Raw genomic sequence first — 21,056 nt, 5'->3', positions numbered from 1 at the left:
AATGATTTTGTTGCAAAATAAAGATCATCATGAATATTACAGCAATCTTAAGGCAAGATCTAATAAACTAGTTCAAGATGATTGACATGAGAGCAATGTATGATTTGCAAATAAACCTTTTGCCCGTCTTTTGATTGCCTGTCCTTTTTCAGTTGGCTGTGAGGACTTTTCATAAACAATGAAAAAAAAAAAAAAAAAAAAAAAAAAAAAAAATTATATCAATCACATTTTTGATTGGTGCAGCCCTGATTATTATGTAGTGTGTGTGTGAGTGTGTGTATATTTACCATCCCAGGCATCAAACATGTCCGTGATGAAATAGTCGATAAATGAGATCTGGGATTTAGGAATGCTGCAGGTATTCCGGTCAAACACTGGCATGACAACCGGCAAACCTTGTCTCTTCTCCTCGTCAGTCTAAGGAAATAAGGAGATTGCAAATACAGAAAGCAAAGACAAATTTATATATATATATATATATAAATAAAAAATCTATTTAGTGACTGAATAATTTTATCTGCCATTATTTGGCCATTTTGAGATGATCAGAATTAGTCAATAACTGTGGCATCTTAACTGTGCTTTTTCAAGAGATAATGCATGCAATGTTATGAATATATATATTAATACTATATTAATATAACATTAAATATTAATATTAAAATTATAATTTTAAATTCAGAACATGTATTTTGAATTTAAATAGTTGATGGTTATTAGTTTTTGTATATTATGTAAAATATAATTGAATAAATAAATGTATACGAATAATATATCTATTTTTTTAATCGAGAAACTAAAACTAGCCTTTTCAATAAATAATGTGTGCAATAAATCATTTCTGCTTCAAACATTTTTGAAGTAAATATTCCGATATAGCTATTAAAGATATTATACTTTATACTATACTTCAGAAACGATATTTCACTTGGAAATACAATATTTTATTAAAGTTAAATGACAATAAAAAAATTTATTTCATTGCAAGGATGTACTGTAAGTGCAATAGTGACTGAATGTTTTTACCTGAGCAAAGTACTCCTCTGAAATGCGACCAGCCCATTCGATGCAGAGCTCCAGAGGTCTGCAGGGATTGGCCACATCAGCACATTTAATCAACATCCGTTTAATTAACAGACGATTCTCAGGAGAGTTGCGAATACTGGCCTGACCCTCACAATCACTGCCTTCACTCTGTAACACATGCAGATCTGCATTTGTCAGACTGTACTCATACAGTATGGAAAAACAATATTGTGCGTCTTACACTGGAGCTCGTCTCCTCAATGGCACTCATGGGTTTGTTGATGCTGTTTACGAACTTGTTGACGTGTTCAAAGTGTCGCGTCATTTCTGTCGCCAGCACCATGTCTATTATGGCCTGCCGTAGGGTTCGAAACTGAGTCCTGAGTAGGTAGAGGTTGAGAGAGTTTAGTGCTGGATCAGCGCGAGTCAAGTGAAGCTTTAGCTGACACTGATACCTTTCCATGTTTTTGAAGATGTTGCACTTGCTGTCTCGTACAGTAAGCTGGAACGCTAGAGCGGCGTGGTGACTCTCCAGGACGGCCGTGTCGTTGTACAGAATGGCCAGATCACTGCCTGCATTGCACAGGAATGAATTGGTGCGGCCCGGGTGGTCAACGTCATGGACGGTTGCTGCCAACAGCGCCGCTACTTCATCCAACTGGTCAAGACTGCCCTGCAAACACAGCACAGATACTGTAACTCAAAAAAGTCACCTCAATATTAGTGACTGTTTTATGAGATTAACAGCATCAGTCAAAAATCTGGCAACTTAACAGCCTTTATCAATAGATAATGCACAATTTTTAAGTGCATTTTAAACAAAATATTAAGAAAATAGTATAAAGATTTTTTGCTTTTTGAATGTTCTAATTTTTTTTTGTTCAGTTTCGTTTTTCAAAATAATTAGTTTGAATTAACTAATTAATTATTTGAAAAATTTACTCTAAAATTTAGTTAAATATTATTTTTAATAATATTATATGATTATCCATAAATTAGTTTAATATTAAATAATGTAATCTAATATAAATATTAAATTTACTGTATTTATAAAAATGCATGTTCATAAAATATTAAATAAATATTAAAATATTATAATTAAAAATATTCATTAGTTATATAATTCATTCTGGATCATTTTAATAAAATTCAGATTCAATCCAGTTTATTTGGCTGAGGTAAACTGTAAATGTATGGCACAACTTTATTATTATATTTAATTGATAAAATTACTTTATAAACTATACATTTATTTACAATGAAGGTTTTACAAAATAATTACGCTTTTAATTTAAATAACATATTGCATTAATTTAATGGTTTTTATATTAGCACTATTAATAATTAATAATATAAGAAAACAATTAGAAATTTACAACGATGTTAATCATACTTTTGAATAAATGATTGAGTAATGATGAATGGTCAAAACAAGTAAACAAAATCAATTTTGAAAAAAGGCTGTTCTTACCTTTGGCCGATGTTTCCATTTTTGATCAAAGTATAAACAGAGACATTTCTATTTCTGTATTCTGATTGGTTGTGGGGGTTACCTTGACTCTGTCCTTGCGCAGGAAGTAGGCTGTGGCGTGCAGGACGTCTGCGGCGTGTGTTGAGTTGTGGTAGGAGTTGGATGCGTGGTAATTAGCCTCGATCACCTGCAGCCACGAGCGCATCGTGGCCTCTGTGCAGTTCAGGAACTCACACACACCAAAAGCAGAGAAGATCTTCATCCCTAGGTATGACAGCGGCCTGCGAACACACACACACAAACACACACACTATAACAATCAGAATTTTCCCCCATTAAAACCCGGTTTTACACAAAGAAATGTCTCGCTCTCTGGTACCTCTTGTGAGTAGCTGCCTCCAGCTCCAGAATATTGAATTCCCAGCATTCCTCCTCGTTGAGCAGCTCTGCGATGGAGGACGGGATGTCGTTTAACGGGACAGGCACTGCCAGCTGACTCTGACTCATATCTGAAGGTCAAATGGGTGATGGCCAAACATTCAATGTCAAGATAAAACATGGCAGAAAGGCACAAAAACATTTCAGATACTTTAAACTAGTGTTAATTATATACTATTGTCACAATTATTAATATTTTGAATTAGCTTAAATTTTTATATTTTCAGTTTTTAGTTTCAAGTTAAATGTTTTGTAATTTTGTTATTACTTTTGCCATTTATTCTTTTTTTAAGGGGTCATATGAGGGTCATATAACATTATTTTGTGTATTTGGTGTAATTAAATCTTACGGTTAAAAAACACATTAGTTACCACATAATGTACATTATTGTTGCTGCTCTATGCCCCCCCCCCTTTCTGAAACGAGTTGATTTTTACAAAGCTCATTGTTCTGAGAAGCGAGGTGTGTTCTGATTTGGCCAGCTATCCAGGGCGTTGTGATTGGCCGAATGCCTCAAGCGTGTGATGGAAATGTTACGCCCCTTATCATACGGTGATGTTGTGTCCTGGAGTGATGAGACAAAACCAATAAAACCCATTACAAATGAGGCATTTGTTGCATCCAGTGGGGACATAATTACTGATTATAACGATTTATACACGTTGCATCAGGAAACAGTCCTCCGTAAAATGCACTGCACACATCTGAATATTTGGGTTGAACTGTTCTGGAACACTGTTGTAAATACAACTTAACCACTGATTTCTAGTCATGTCCTCTTTTTGGAAGGCCAAACAAAGAAGCTTCGCCTTCACAATGAAACACACAGCTTTTCCACGACGTGGCGACGGCAGAAAAAATACTACAACAAGAATCAAAGTTACACCTTCTTTCTTTGTTGTGAACATTTGGGTGGCGTTATGCAAATCTTCCCACTCAGTGATGTAGACATGTGGGGGCGTGTTTAAATGAGGCGTTTTTAACTTTTATAAAGAATATTTCTTTTGGTTTGAGACTTTGGTCTTTGCTACTTCAGGGATCTTATCTATTCACGAACAGCTTGTAACACTCCAAAGAAAAGGGAAAAATTTAAATTGCATCGTATGACCCCTTTAATAATTCAGGTTTCATTTATTGTATTTCAGCTTTAGTTGAAGTTTTAGTTTAGTTAAATTTTTAGTAATTTAGTTTTTAGTGATTTTTTCATTTCTATATAATTTAGGATTTATATTTTTATTTTAGTTTTTTATTTTAATTTATTGTCATTTTGCCATGTATTTTTGTCATGTGTTTTTTACATTCTATTTGGCTTCCATAAATTTTTATTTCAGTTTTAGTTAAATTTTAGTTTTAATTTAACATACTATTAAGGTTTAATTTTTTGTATATATATATATATATATATATATATATATATATATATATATATATATATATATATATATATATATTATTGTTATGTTTTTGTTTATTTGAGGTTGCTTTAACTTAAGGCAACATTTTTAATTCTCATTTAGTTAATTTTATTTGATCTAATATTTATGTTTTATGTAATCTTTATTTATATTAATTGTAGTTTTATTTACAATTACCCTGCTTTAAACAGCTTTGAATGAAAACCTTTTAACTCCCTAAAGTTTAATCCCTCACTGTAACTTTTTATTTTCATTGTGTTACACATTTTCTTGCCATAATGTGTATAATTATGTTACAAGTATTTAATTAAGTGCTTTTATATCTAAAATTACATCCTATAATACTAAATAATACTTAATAGGTAAATAGGCTGAAATCGTTTATTCAAAGTTGGTTTAAAACATCCAACATTTCATCCAATCTGTATTATATCAATAATCATTTTCAGGGATGGAACTTACTGTGCAATGCACTTTTGGAGAAGACATACTCATTCCCAGAGAGCCTTCTGAGTCCGTCCTGAAATTTAGAAAAAAATATACATCAATATATCTGACTGACATGTAAGAGAAAAAGACTTGAGGAAGTCAAAATATCGCTTCCAGCCAACATAATCATAACAACACACTTAAGCACAGCACTACCACGCTACCCATAATTCACTTGCGCTTGCCATGCTCTCACGAGAAAAGCCATTTATCAGGTCTACAGGATATTAAACACACAGAAAACAGATCCAGATTCAAAGAGACTCTTCCAGTACTTAAAACAAACTTAGTCTGAAATGTTGCAGGCGTAGGATAATAGAACTGTACATGTATAAATATGACACACACACATCCCGTCTGTAATGATCACCGGCCACAGCTGCACTATCTCAACTTAGATATTACACTGTATGATTGACCTCTGACCTCTCCCTCAAAAGGTCACCCACCAAAAAGGTCATTTGAACTCTTGAGACTTGTGCATCGCATCCGCTTGACCTTTATGTAACAGAGAAAAATGACATTATGAAAAATGAGTTATTTTGCATTTTAATTAATCAGAACTATACCACCCGTCTGTAAGTTTGGGGTTGTTTGATCAAAAATATAGTAAAAAATAATAATTTTCAGCATAATTACTGCAGTCTTCAGTGTCGCATGATCTTTCAAAATCATTTGAGTGTGCTGATTTGCTGCCCATGAAACATTTGCTATTATTACCAATGCTGAAAGCTCCATATTTTTGTATTAAACAGCATTTAATTTGAACAGAAATAATTTGTTGTAAATGTATTTACTGCCATGTTTGATCAATTTAAATGCATCATTTCTGGCAAAAAAAAAAAAAAAAAAAAAAAACCTAGCTGACTCTAAACTTTAGAACAGTAGTATATAATTGATATTCAAGAATTAATCCATCATTAATCCATCAATAATATTTAATAAAACATGCCTATATATTAATAACAAAAGAATTAGCAACATGCTGTTTCCATGCTTTTGACCAATGGATTTTCACAATTTTTGCATGACTTCTCCAGGTGTTTGTGATCAGGTCTCTACTTCACATAATGAGTAAGAAGTACTTTGCAACTGAGAATAACTAGATTATCTTTCAAGTCAACATTTTATTAATTTCTGTGACTTTTCCTGGCCTACAACGTTTGAGAATCCCTGATATTCCCAAGTCTTTCAGCACAGTGGGAACTCTGCCAAATAACAATCTCTAAATTCATGTCTGCAGCCAAGAAGTAAACCCTGTTCAAACTTCTTGGTATTTGTATCCAGCTATATTAGGAAACATATCATTTAAGCTTCACTGTTCAGTTACCACTGCATCGCTGTGCATTGGCAAATTGCTTCGTGGCATCACCAAAAGTCTCTTTGAATCTCAAAAGAATGACTTCTGTTCTGTGTGTACCTGCAAATCTCTGTCTGTGTGAACCCTCTTTTAGTCTAGCAAGTATATTCTTGTCTAAAACTTTTAAAATCTGGTTTAAAAGTGGACTGCTTTTAAATGGGGAGATGTCTGTCAGACATCAAGACTGCTGTGTAAACAAGTGCGGCACTGTCATCACAGACTGCTGGCTAACTGTGAAACAGCCTGTGCCAGGCAGCATGGAGCTCAATGTATCTGTGCCACGAAAACAAGAGCATTCACATCTACTCACTACCAATGACATGCAGTCACACGCTGTATATAAGACCAGTTTCCTGGCAAAGCATGTCTGAATTTCTCCCGTAATGATGATTCTCTGCTGAAAAAATCTGGTCTCTGTTTGTTTGTGTACAGGAAATCAGTTTGTGAAATTTCCCGGCTGTTTAATATTGATCTGTTCTGTTTATGATATCTTTTTGACTGCATGTGTTTGAAGAGTATTTTTAAGCTATTTCTGTGAATCATGTGGGAGTAAGATGACTTCTAGGCTTTTGTGTCTTTTAGGTCCAAGCAGGAGTCATATGATGGTTTTAGCTCTTTTGAAGTATAAAATTAAATTAAACAAATAAATAAATAAGGAAAAAGGAATTAAGGTTAGCTTTTAAAATAAATAAATTAATAAATTAAATTAAAATATGAAATAAAATAAAATAAAAAGGGTTAGCAATAAAATAAAATGAACAGGGTTAGGCTCAACAACCAAATCAAATCAAATATACAGTAGGGTTAATGCAAAAAATAAAATTAATAGAATTATGGTTAAAATAAAATAAATTAAAATAATAAAATAAAATAAAATACAATATATATAAAAAATGTATAGAGTTATGGTTAGCAATCAAATCAAATAAAGGATTAATAATAAAATAAAGGGTTAGCAATAAAATTAAATGAATAAGATTAGGGTTAGCAATCAAATAAAATATAAGGTTAATAATACAATAAAATTAATAAAATTATGGTTAGGAATAAAATAAAATTGAATAATAATAAAATCAAATAAGCACCTTTAAGAATAAAAGGTGAAATCTCGACTTACACTCATAAGCCCCCCCACCAGGTCATTGGTGTGGGGATCGTCCTCTTTTGAGGCCAGTTGGGGTGAGTAGAGTTCGGTGGTCCTCAGAATCTCCAGAACACGATCCAGAGCTTCCGCTACTGTCACAGGACTGCTCTCCTGCGCTGCGTTAATGATATTTATCACCTATAAAGACAACAAATACATGTAGAACAAGAACAGAAGGTGAAAGAAAACAACAAACCACTACTCAAAGTTTTACATCCATAAATATGTCTGTAGTAAAGAATTTTCCCCTCTGACGTCTGTTTTGCTTCCATTGTCACCAACAAATCAACAGTTGTGACAGAGTACTCATATATACACAGAGACAAAGGTGTTCAGCATGTCTCAGGGTGGTGTGCCATTGAGAATGGAATTGAGAACACATATAGATTCATAGAATGATAGATGTATGGATGGATGGATGGGTAGAGAGAACAACAGAATGATACAACGATGGATGGATGGATGGATGGATAGACAGAAGGATGGAAAGACGGACAGACAGACAACAATAGAGAGAACGAGATAGATAGATAGATAGATAGATAGATAGATAGATGGATAGACAGATAGATAGATAAATAGATAGATAGATGGATGGGTAGACAGAACAACAGAGAGAACAGACAGACAGATACAGGGTTCGTACAGAAACTGCTAAATGAATTTCCAGGACTTTCAAGGACTTTTCAAACACTTTTTTTTGGGGGGGATTTCAAGGACTAAAATCGGACTTCTAAAACAATATTGGTATTATCTTTCAAATTCTAATAAACTAATAAAACAAATGGCACAAATAAAGTGCAGGACAAAAGCATGCAATGACTGTGGCAACTTTAACATTTGAAAGGATATTATGGTAAAGTTATCGCTTCCTTTTATTTATTCTTTCTTTCTTTATTTTTCTTTTAAATCACACAAATTAAAACAATGCAGTTGTATTTTTAAATATTGTAACTTATCTAGGGTTGTCACTAATTATTATTTTGGTCATCAAGTAATCTACTGATTAGTAATCTGATATTTTTTTTGTAATACAAATAGAGCTAAATGAAAAAAGGCTTTAGTATGACTATTTATATATAAACTAACCATGAGAGTGAGACAATAATAATTGGTCCAAATTAAGTTTCAAAACCAAGTAATTACATAGTTTTATTGAACAACCCTGATAAAATAGCCCTACATAATGTAATATGCCTACACAAAATATGAACATAACCAACTTAAGTTTACTATGTTAAGCAACACAAACTCACAGCATATGCAGAAGAGTTTGTGAGATGGAGATGAGCTCTACACTTGTAAATGATAACAGTGCAACACAAAACATGTCAGACTTTATATGCGTTGCAAAAGTAAACCCAAACGAACAGCACATGCAATAAAAGACAAAAACAATATAATCAAGATTTTTACCACAAACACAACTTATACTAACATCGCAAGACCGTTTTTCACCTCAAGGAGTAATATTCCGAGATCTCGTGCGCTGCTAAAAGCCTGGCGAATTGGCTCAGTATTTATATCAGACGCGCTGCATCGTTAATTTTGCGTAAAAATTGTGTTTTATGGAGGAAACCCCCCTCCACCCCCAACTTATTTCATATATATATATATATATATATATATATATATATATATATATATATATATATATATATATATATATATACTGCCCTTTAAAAATTCAAGTACTTTTCAAGTACCTTCTCAAAAAATTGCTATTTTCAAGGGTTTTCCAGTACTTAAACTTCAAAAAGTCAAATTCAAGTACTTCAAGCAATTCAAGCACCTTGTACAAACCCTGCAGACAGATAAATAGAACAATAGACAGACAGACGGGTAGATGTATATATAGATAGATAGAACAACACAGAGACAGACAGATAGATGGACAGATAGTTAGATAGCTGATTCTGTATTGATTTGTACTAAATCAGATGGTTATAATTATTCATAGGTTAATGCTTTTTTTGGTTTTCAGGTTTACCTTAGTGATTGGAGCTTCAATAGTCATGGAGTGGATTCTGGCCATAGAAGAATATCTGCGGTTCTGTAGACTGGGAGCTGAGAAAGAGAGAGAGAGAGAGAGAGAGAGAGAGAGAGAGAGAGAGAGAGAGAGAGAGAGAGAGAGAGAGAGAGAGAAAGAAAGAGAGACAAACAGAGAGAGAGAGAGAGAGAAAGAGAGAGAGAGGGCTCTTTAAATAGATCCATCTGCGTCAGAGTGCACTGAGACTGTGGGTGTGCTGATGTCATCAACGCTGGCCACGTCACAAAAAGCCCCACACACACACATACACACACACACACAGTGACTCACATAAAACACAATGACTCACATAAAACACAAACACATTATAAACACACACTCAAGTGAACACATGAACACAAATCTCTTCTCTGGATAATTACTTCTGGACTTTTAAAGGGATTGGCTTTCGCTCGTTTCTGTTGGTGTGTTGTGACGAAACACATCCTCTCTTTCTCTTACCATCGCTACTGTGAGAGCTGATGGATCTGACGTCCACAGACTCTTTCCTCCGGTCCTTGTGACGCAAGGAATTGCATTCTGGATAAGGACAAAACAGGGATGAGTGCAAAGAGTGTGCACACACACACAAATACATAACTGCATTCATCATCTCTTATCTGAAGACAGCCAACCAGCTCCACTATTTTTACCTGCATCATCATCATCATCATCATCATCATAAGCACAGCAGAAAAAAATTGAGCAGGACAAAAACCATACACTTTCCTTTTTCACAATAATAAAAGACCAGATGGTCATATTTGTTAAATGAAAACAAATACAATTTAATTTATTATTAATTGTAATCTCTTATTGTTTTTTATAAATTGATTTATATTCATGTTATACATTACAGTTTTATTAAACATAAAATTATTTACATTTAGATACATTTTTATTACATTTATTTAATTTGTAACTATTAAAAATAATTAATATAAATATAAATGATATAAATATTAATACACTGAATATAATAAATATTAAATCTAATGTAAATACAGCAATTCAATTATTGTTTTATTATATATATATATATATATATTACTAATTTAAGTCAATATTTAATGCTACGTTTAACAAATTATTTTATTTAAAAAGTAAAATAAGAATATATTAAATATTATAATATTAAATATAATTTAATATTAAATTAAATCAAATAATTTCATTTTTTTGTTATTTTATGTAGTTATTGTTTTATATAGTTATTTAATTATAAATGTAGTTATATTAATTTTATACATTTAAATTATATTACAATTTAAACTGTGAATTAACCCAATTGTATAAGGAGCACTCTTAAATGAATACATTTATTTTTTAAATAACTTCAATAATTTTAACTTTAATAATAATAAGTGTAACTTTAATTTAATTTATATTTTTATAAATGTAATAAAGTGCACTCTTTAACACATTTTCTGTTTTTAATTTTATCAAATTTTTTATGTCATATAAAGAATAGCAATAGTGATTCTTGCCCTAGAAAGCAGCACAAATGATGTGAAACGCTAAACACTGTTACTTACTGGGTCATGTCACATAAGCACACGCACGCAAATATATTGGCAAGCAAATTATTCTGGCTAATTTTAACAGTCTGACACTCAACTGTCCCAGGGTGCACTGCAGCCATCTGTTTATTCTACGATCTGTCTCTCTATTTTTCCCCTCTACTTCTCGAGGCAGCATTGACCCTAGCAATTTCATTCACGCTTTTGTTTGCTTCACAGAATGTTACAAAAACCAAACCTATACAGAGCCATTATGGGTTACAGCGTGCAACACAGACAGTAAACCAACAAACCATTAATGATAGTCTGATGTTATACCTGATTGTGAGTGTTCACCACAGCTTTTCTCTTCTTTGCTCAACTTATGAACCTGCAAACACAGATTTCTAATCAGCTCTCTCTCTCTCTCACACACACACACACACACACACACACACTGATTCCTGAGCGTTTAAATCTCTCACTGATCTCACTGTAGACTTTCTGGCAACAATATAACTAAAACAAATGTGCATAATGATATCAGGTGTCAGATGAATTAAAGGTTGATTATGTTTTGTGTGGATTACAGCGGGTAAGTTTACAGAATTAACTAGTCTCAGGTCCTGACATGCTTGGTTGCTGAGATATTTGTCAGATGTCCCTTTCTTGTCTAAGTGGGTGGTTTTTGGCATGCCATGAATTTATCACAATAGAAACATTTTAAACAAACGTCAACACTTGATCCTCACATCGCAAAATTAAAAGTGCTATTGAACAAAATACTTGTGAAAAAAGGAGGAAATAAAAAAAAAGTGAAATATTAATCTCAGTACATTAAATATAATAAATATTACATGTTATAAAATGAAATATGCATTCTAATTAAAGTCAATACTTCATACAGTTAAATTATGGGCCCTATTTAAACGATCTGAAACGCAAGTGTCAAAGCGCGAAGCGCAAGTAAGTTTGTGGGCGGGTCTCGGCGCTGTTGCTATTTTCCCGGCGGGATAAATGGCTCTTGCGCCCGGCGCAAATCTAAAATGGGTTGGTCTGAAGTAGCTTCATTATTCATAGGTGTGGTTTGGGCGTAACGTGAAATAAACCAATCAGAGCGTCATCCAACATTCCCTTTAAAAGCAGGTGCGCAAGTTCCATTATGGATTGCTATTATTATGGCGTATTTACCAGGCGCACGCCAGGAGCGGTTCACAGCCGAGGAGACTGATGTTCTTGTAAGAGCAGTGAAAGACAGAGAAGTTGTGTTGTATGGGGATGGGAGAAACCCACCCAAAATACACCACAATGATTTCCGTCATCTCATGTGTTAATATTTTTTTTTAGTGTAACAATTTATGATATGCAAAAATAACTGTTGCATCTGTGTAGATTAAATGAGCAAAGTGTATGCGCGTTGTGCACGCTATACATTATGGTCAAGCATGCGCCCTTAAAATAGCATAATAAACAACGCGCAACGCGCCACTGACTTTAGACTAGGTTTTTTCTGGTCAGTGGCGCAATTGTTTAATGGAACAGCAAAATAGCACCAGGGATTGTTTGCGCCGGAACACGCCTCCTTTTTTGCGCTGAACCGCCCAGGGAGCGCAAGTTCATTCACTAGTTTAGCGACGTGCTTCTGTGGAGGGAAAAGCGCGCTTTGCGCGGGTGCAAAATAGAAATGACACATGCGTCGGTGTACAAAGTCAATTGCGCTGGGTGCAAGATAGGGCCCAATATTTTAAAGGGTTAGTTTAACCAACATTTTTATTTTGTCCATGTTCTACTCACCCTCGAAGCATCCTAGGTGTATGTGACCTTCTTCTTTCAGAATAATCCAATCTAAGTTATATAAAAATATGTCCTTGCACTTCCAAGCCTTTCAATGTTTGTTGTCAACAGTTCAGAAGACGTGAAATAAACTGTGTGCATCTGTAATAAAACGTCCCTCACACCGCTCCGGGGGTTGAATAAAGGCCCCCTGTAGCAAATCCATGCATTTTTGTTAGATAAATATCAAGATTTCAAATGTAATACACACTTTTTCTGCTGACTGTGGGACGTGGAAGACATGCAGGTGGAAGATGGAAGATGTGTGTGTCACGTGTGCGTGCTTCTGGGAAATCTAGGAAAACAAAGTTTCCTTACTTTAGCAAAAGAAAATCAGTCTCCTCTTGGCTTATAATCGAAATCCTCAGACATTTTTATTTTTTTATTTTTTAGTAAATCCTTGTTTTGTGCTTCTAATCTGTTACCAGTGTTTTGTTTTGTTTTGTTTTCTCTCCGTGCTCGTCACTAAAACCATGCAGCGCTGATGAACTACAACATCTTCCGGTTCCCCTAGGTCAGCATAAGTAAGAAAAAAAGTCTTTATTATGTTTGAAATCTGGATATTTATCTTAAATGAATGCATGGATTCACTACAGGGGGCATTTGTTCACCCCCCGGAGCCGTGTGAGGGATATTTTATTACTAGGGCTGGGATAAACTATTATTTTTTAAACTATTAATCTAGCGATTATTTTTTCGATGCATCGATTAGTCTAACGATTAATTTTTCCAGACCGATTCGATTTCGATTATCTCCCCATTAATTGACTACTAACAATTTATACATGTTGATTTACATATCTGAATGAAAAAAACATGAATTCCTTAACATTGCAATGTATGTTTATTGCTCTTAAAATTACAAAATAAAAGGCTGACTAAGAATGCATTACTTTGCACTTGTATAGAGATAGCATTCAATAAAACCTAAAACCTTGAAGCCTTGAAAACACATAGCTTACTGAAACAAGCTTACTGAACACATAGGGCCTAGCGTACTGAAAAAAGTTCTTCTTTCAGATGAAAATAACAACAACTTGATGTCTAGCATTCAATAAAAAAGGTCACCCAAAATACTTGTTTAGAGCAATTGAAAGAATACAGTAACCAATGTAAACTTGATTGCTTTAAGCTAATACAGAGAGTGCTTTTCCCAAAAAAAAAAAAAAAAAAAAAAAAAAAAAATTAACAGTGGGAGCCAGCAGCCTGTCATGGAGAAAAAAAAATCTCAGAATGCTCCGCGTGAAACTTTGGCGTTCCGCTCTTTTTCTATCGTGTCTTTGGTTAATATGCACGAGGGAGAGAGAGAGAGAGAGAGCAAGACAGCGCTCGTGTAGTTTGAAGACTGTGAGTGTGTGCGAGCAGCCGGGGCTCTCTCTCGTACGCGCCCTGTCAGGCGCAGCAGTCATTCTATTCTACATCACTCACCGATCAAATAAGGCTTTAACAACCGCCAAAAAAAAATATCAATGCAGAAAAACCCCTGGATTGATTATATAATGTTGGACAGAATGTTGATCCGGCCATCGCGTATATTCAGCGCACATAAGGTAAACGTTTTGAAAACGATTTTTAGAGGAATATAAACAGGTCGACGAACCGATGCGCATATCGATGACCTCGATGCGTTGTCCCAGCCCTATTTATTACAAATGCACGCACTTTATTTCACGTCTTCTGAATTGTGGACAACAAACACCTGCTTACCCCTATTGAAAGGCTTGGAAGAGCAAGGACAATTTTTAATATAACTTAGATTGGATTATTCTGAAAGAAGAAAGTCACATACACCTAGGAAGCTTGAAGGGTGAGTAGAAGATGGACGAATTTTTATTCTTGGGTGAACTAACTCTTTAAGGTATCCTTGTTACAGTTTAATTATACATTTAAGTACAGAGTAATATTAATTAACTACATGTATTTCTTGTACATGTACTTTTCAACAAGGACAATATAATATAAATGTTTATTCAATATATCAACATTTATAATATTACAATATATATATGATTTCTGAAGGATCGTGTGACACTGAAGGCTGAAGTAATGAGGCTAAAAAAATTCACTTTGCATCACAGGAATACATAACATTTTAAAGTGTATAATTATTATTATTATTATTAAATGGAAATCAGTTATTTTAAACTGTAAAAATATTTCACAATATTACTGTTTTAACTGTATTTTGATCAAATAAATGCAGCCTTGGTAAATCAATCAATTAGATTTTTGCTGTTTAATCACACAATAAGACTGAAAACTAAGCAACTTCCAAAATGTCTTGTTGCTTGTTGTGGCTGGTTAGGATAGAGCCTTAGATTTACATTGAATAGACAGGATTTATCACTTGTGGCTCCGTCAGCTCTGTTCCTGATCAGAACACGGTTTACTGAATTCTCCTGGGTGGAAATCCAGCCCGCCACAATCCATTTAATCCTTTTAACACGATCAAGTTTTGAATGAGTGAAACAGGATTTTCAGTCTTAGGTTAGAGATTAAAAAATGAAACTACGCAGTGTGAGGTTTGCTTTTTAGTGAAAGTTACATGGTACAGAAAGAAAAAGCAAATATGGTTATTTTGTACACATTTTCACACTCACACACACACACACAATCAAAAACAGATGACATGTAAGCAGAAGTATAAAAGAGCTTAGTTACACTGTCCTGTAGGATGAGGTCAGGTAATCTGATTAATCGAGGTGACACATTTCATGACAATCACACGCACCGCACCACAGGAGAAGATTTACTACAAGCCCACTGATAATTAGTGTTATTTTTATCTTGTTTAATCCAGCAGAATTTGTAAAGTGCATTTAAATTTGTTCATTTCTTAATCAGTATTTCTAACATAACAGAAAATATTGATTTTAATTTATAAGAATTGATTCACCAAGACAATAAAAACAGTAATATTGTGACATATTATCAGAGTTTAAAATAACTCTTCTCTACCTGAATATAATTTCAAATATAATTTATTTCTGTAATGTAAAGCTGAATTTTCAGCATCATTACTCCAGTCTTCAGTGTCACATGATCCTTTAGAAATCTTTCTAATATGATGATTTGCTGAAACATTTATTATCATTGTCAACTTTGAAAACAGTTGTGCTACTGATTAATTTTTTTGTGGAAACTTTGATTAATATTTTTTTAAGTCTTTAATGAACAGAAATAAAAAAACAGCATTTATATGAACAGAGATCTTTTGTAATTTCAATTTAAACCAACCTTACAGAATAAAATGCCTTTTTTTCATATTAAAAAAAATAACTATTTAATAATTATAATTTTTTATATTATACAATTTTGTATTATTATTTTTCATAATTATTTCTTAATAATACATTTATTTTAAATGGTGCATATACTGTTTTTCCTCGCTTTGAATAAATGTAAAATAAATAAAAAATTCAAATAATTTATTATCAAATGATTAATTGCGATCAATCGCATCCAAATAAAAGCTTTGTTTACATAATGTGTGTACTGTGCATATTTATTATATATATAAAAAACACACACATACAGTATATATTTTGGGTATATGCACATGCTTATACATTTATATTCTTACATTTTATATTATATATAAATATATTTAATATATAAACATAACATATTTTTCTTAAATACATGCATGTGTTTGTATTTATATATACATAATAAATATATACAGCACACATACATATAGTATGTAAACAAAAACTTTTATTTTGGATGCGATTAATCCCGATTAACTGTTTGAGAGCACTAGTATATACTCAAAATAAGAAGAAAATATTTGCTAATAAGGTAATAAAAAAAATTAAAGGTAAGAACAAATATTCAAATTTTAATCTCAGAAAACAAGCCAAATCATTTTTGCTTCTAAAATAATGTATCATGTAATAAGGCTGTTACATTTTTATTGAATAAGCAGATAAAAACACTTTGCATGACTATAAAGATGCTGGACAGCAAGATTCATTTTTATGTAATCTAGTATCACTAATCGTAGTAACCATTGTATTTTGACACAAACTATGGTTAGTTAGCATGGCATATTTTAGTAAGGCTTGTAACAGACAGCGAGTGTGTGAATGGTAAGACTAACACTGGTGAGTAAAGCAACAGCTATTTCACACACGCGTCAGTGTGTCTGTTTCTCACAGGCCTCTCTGATCAGCAGCTCCAGCTAATGCTAGAACTAACAGCAGGGTTTAGACCTGAGCCTGTAGAGGGTTATTAATAACCCCGACACCCGCCTGGCTCTCTGACACTGGCCTGTCAGGATGGATGCTTTAATGTAGCTAACATTTCTGCCGACTGCTGTCCCCACGAGCCTTGCACACTTTAAGTTTTGGTTCTAATTTGGGAGCTCTATTAATAGGTGAACATCAGACTTGTTCAACATTTATTGGATACTCACTGATTAAAAGTCTCACATAAAGCTTGGAAGCAAAAAAGAAATGTACCTGTCTGTGGTTGTCACTGTAAGGCCTCTTGATGGACACAAAATGGCGAATTTTTCTAAAAGGTAAGGAAACAATTGTCTGATTTGACTGTTTTGTTCTAGCTGATTTGTATCTACAATAAAACCACCAATGGTAGCAGCAATATAAATGAAATAACTTTTATTTCTGGCACCCATAATTTATTAAGATCATAAAAATAATATTTGATATATAGTATTTAATAAATAATACATAATTTAATATATAATTTATATTTTACAGATAATATATAGGAAATATATTTAGTATATTTTAAATATTAAAATTATTTTAAAATATGAATACTATTTTATTTTTAATTTAATTTTTAAATTAAATAATAAAAAATTATATTCTAAAATTTCAAATTATAAATTAAAATTAATTTCAATTTTTATAATCATGTGACTCACCCTCCCTGGCCAATCACAGGAGTGATTCTGACATATTGCTGAATACTGTCCCCTGACTTCCTCCGTGAGAAATAGATCCCCTGCCATTCCTAAGCAAACAAGTACACACATATTGGAAAAAAATTGGTTAATAATCGAATCAATGACAAGTATATGTATTGTTAGGCCTGTACAAAGTGGCACAGGTAAAATCAAACATGATCTTAAATGACCTAGTAGTGGTGTTATTGCCGACTAACCTTTCCTTTCTTGATGCAGGTGTTGATGGTGTCCAGCAGGTCGGCGCTGTTCTTGTCACTCTTGGGCAGTTCGGTCAACTCTTTACCAATCAGTTCGCCTCTATGATAGCCCATCATCTTTTCAAATGCTGGATTTACATACTAAAAACACAAAGAAAAGATTACTAGAGTAGGTTTTATAACAAAATACTACCTCAGTTCAATTCACTGTGTTACTTGTCATTATTTTATAGTTAAATTGCTGAAATTTACTTGCGATTTCTGAGTGAAAATTATTTCCTATATTGTATTCTTATATCATGATTTTCTTGTCATAATATTATTGCAGTAAACACAATGTGAGAAAATTAGAGTAGAAGTATATATTAATATTGCATAACAATATTATTGAATATATATACTACTACAACAACTATAATAACAAAAACATTAACCAAAAATAAAAATATTTTTAAAAAGAATAAATATTTTAAATATTAATAAAGATTTATTTTTACCCTGTTACTATTTACTTACAACGATATACATTTTAAAGGGGTCATATGACGATGTGTATTTAAGGTGGTTTAAGGTAAAATAAATAAATAAATAAAAACACATTATTTGCCACATACTGTATATTATTGTTGCTCCTCTCTGCCTCGCCTCTCTGAAACATGTCGATTTTTACAAAGCTCATTGTTCTGAAAAGCGAGGTGTGCTCTGATTGGCCAGATATCCAGTGTGTTTTGATTGGCCGAATACTTCAAGTGTTTGACTGAAATGTTACGCCTCTTACCACATTTCACATCACATGACCTCTTTAATAATGTTTAAGGCGATTAAGCCTTGTTAAGGTACTTCAGCATTAATTTACCATAAAAAAGGCCTATTATTAATCCCAATTATTTGTATGACAATTAATATGTATGAGTACTTGAGTTTTAGGACATTCACTGTTTTCTAATCTAAGACTCTTAAGACACACTGGATGAGAAGTGCAGTGCTGCATTGCAGATGTCTTTAAAATTTGAACACATTATTTTCTATGAGTGTACACAGTGGTGGTGCCACACAGCATTTGTCTGCGGCACCCAACTACAATGTATTTGTTACATTTTAAAGTGAAATTTTGCCAGTTTGTCGACTGAATGAACTGTTTTGGACTGCCTTCTTGAACTGAATGCAAAGTGTCCAGTTTGTTATAACAGTGAGTTTTCCTACCGTGCTTCTAATCCAGTGTGTGACCACTTTAACTTTACTGCATTATATCCAGGAAGTAGTCCTTCTAAGGATGTTGTTTTGAATGAAAATGTCCTTCCTAAATGTAAACAAATTCCAGTGGGGCAATCCACTTGGATCCCAAAACTCACTTGTATGACATGATCTTCACTGCTGATCTCCACGGCTTCCTGACAATGTTCTAATGCAGTAAACACAGAGTTACAAGCCCTGCAACAACAGAAACAGCCTTCAGTGACCGTCTCACAGCAGCGTCTTCGTTGAACTTCCTGCTAGCTTAGGCTTTAGACTTACCTCAGTTTGAACTGAGCTCGAACCTCTCCGTGTTCTAACTGGATTAACTCATTATAGCAAGCTGACACACTGCTGTTCTCCAGGTACCTCTGAGAGAGAGAGAGAGATACACATATAATACAGCACTGCATTTATCACAACAGTTCTCATGCTGTCCTAGTTTGAATTGCAAACTAAAGTTGAGTCCAGATTTTTATGCAGGGAATTCCGTTAACAAAATGATCTGATATGGATATTTATATAAAAAATAATTTGGGAAGTCTATAGGACACGGCATAAATGTTAAAATATAAAATGTTACTTGCGGGATTACCATGCATCAATAAATAACTTGTCTGATCGGACAGTGTGTGTTTGCATTACTTTTAAGTTTTGGTTTTCTAAATGATTTTCTGTGGTAATCATCCCACCAATAAAATCTGACAGTGATAAAAATTGTAAGAATTGTTTTGTAGATCTTAATTAGAATTGGACATGCCCACACTCAAATATTCCTATTTTACTGTAAAAATACTCACTCTGGAGAAGCCAGCAGAGAGAAGAGGAAGAACAGATGGTTCCTCCTGATCTGAGGGACTGCGAGAGAGAAAGATCAGTTGGAGAAACATGAAGGACGTCTGTAACACATGGATAATAAATAAAAGTGTTCTCTGAGGCCTTACATCTGTGGCATCACTGCTGAAATAACAGTGTGTTCAGAAGGCTTGGTCGCTCGAATCATCCTGTTTAAAGACACATACATTAACAAAAAAGTAGGTTTTACATTTTCTGTTTTCATCATGGCAAAGTATCTTCTACACATTTCTCTCCAAATGACTCTCTCTTCCTCACACGCATTGACATCTACTGGGAAGTAAGTGATTTGGCAGCAACTAGAATTTGGCAGAGAGTTGGCAGCTTTGGGCATGTGTGTGCGCACCTGGATTTAAGCCTCAGTGAAGGATGGGAAATTAACACCCACAACCAGCCAAATGTGGGCCACTTCCTCCACATTGGAGAGTCAGCAACTGTGGTGGGCAATCTAGTCTCGTATAGCCAAACCTTCAGACTGACGGCGGATCTTTGGCAGCTTTTATTGGCAAAGGCCGCCCCATGAGGCCGTTTGACCGACATTTCAAACAATCAATCAATCATTTTGTTCATCATCACGTTTCGGGTGTGGAAATGTCGCCACAATAACAGAGTGGTAAGTAAAACTCTCGGACGTATTTTAAAGATTCTAATATTTGACAAACTTTTATCCAGCGTTGATAATGTTAGTTGATCCTGATAAGCGCTCGTTGTAAACTCAACAGCTTTCTTCTTTAGTGATGGGGTTTAGCGCCATGGAATTTTTGTTTTTAGGCGAAACGTTAAAGAACTCGACACACACGTCTCCCGGAAATCCTGTATAATTAAACCAATCCGATGATGACTTCGACATTCCTGAAGTGCTTCCACTTTTGTTTCCCATATGCATCAGACCTTTAGCCAATGGTCTGTGGGTGTGACATCTGAGGCTGAGACTTTGGGCAACCTGGACTTAATGAATCACATACAAATGATTCTTATGAATGGAATATTTTTAGTGAATCAAACGCATACTGCTCCATGATTCCTGAAATTAATGACTGACGAGTTACTGGTTTGAATCAGTCTGAGACACTGCCCTTTATAATTTACATATATAATGTGCATTCTTTTCATAAACTACCATTCAATAG

General features: G+C 33.7%; 1 protein-coding gene across 3 annotated transcripts in view; it reads right to left on the bottom strand.

Annotated features, from left to right (window-relative positions):
- Nucleotides 1-21,056, bottom strand: part of LOC127985706 (high affinity cAMP-specific and IBMX-insensitive 3',5'-cyclic phosphodiesterase 8B) — a 48,298-nt gene that overhangs the window by 6,221 nt on the left and 21,021 nt on the right. For all 3 annotated transcript variants that reach the window (XM_052587772.1, XM_052587771.1, XM_052587773.1), the window contains exons 4-21: nt 20,016-20,075; nt 19,872-19,929; nt 19,354-19,442; nt 19,191-19,269; nt 17,839-17,979; nt 17,600-17,688; nt 17,169-17,223; nt 11,212-11,263; nt 9,836-9,913; nt 9,335-9,411; nt 7,318-7,482; nt 4,814-4,871; nt 2,877-3,006; nt 2,580-2,778; nt 1,482-1,699; nt 1,268-1,406; nt 1,027-1,194; nt 288-417 (exon numbers count right to left, since the gene is read on the bottom strand). In XM_052587772.1, coding sequence (XP_052443732.1) covers nt 288-417; nt 1,027-1,194; nt 1,268-1,406; nt 1,482-1,699; nt 2,580-2,778; nt 2,877-3,006; nt 4,814-4,871; nt 7,318-7,482; nt 9,335-9,411; nt 9,836-9,913; nt 11,212-11,263; nt 17,169-17,223; nt 17,600-17,688; nt 17,839-17,979; nt 19,191-19,269; nt 19,354-19,442; nt 19,872-19,929; nt 20,016-20,075 — 1,985 coding nt within the window. The remainder of the gene's footprint in view (nt 1-287; nt 418-1,026; nt 1,195-1,267; nt 1,407-1,481; nt 1,700-2,579; nt 2,779-2,876; nt 3,007-4,813; nt 4,872-7,317; nt 7,483-9,334; nt 9,412-9,835; nt 9,914-11,211; nt 11,264-17,168; nt 17,224-17,599; nt 17,689-17,838; nt 17,980-19,190; nt 19,270-19,353; nt 19,443-19,871; nt 19,930-20,015; nt 20,076-21,056) is intronic.

This window comes from Carassius gibelio, chromosome B21 (genome assembly GCF_023724105.1).
Source record: "Carassius gibelio isolate Cgi1373 ecotype wild population from Czech Republic chromosome B21, carGib1.2-hapl.c, whole genome shotgun sequence".
Taxonomy (NCBI): Eukaryota; Metazoa; Chordata; class Actinopteri; order Cypriniformes; family Cyprinidae; genus Carassius; species Carassius gibelio.
The sequence above is the reverse complement of the archived record's forward strand: the minus strand, read 5'-3'. Positions and strand labels throughout refer to the sequence as shown.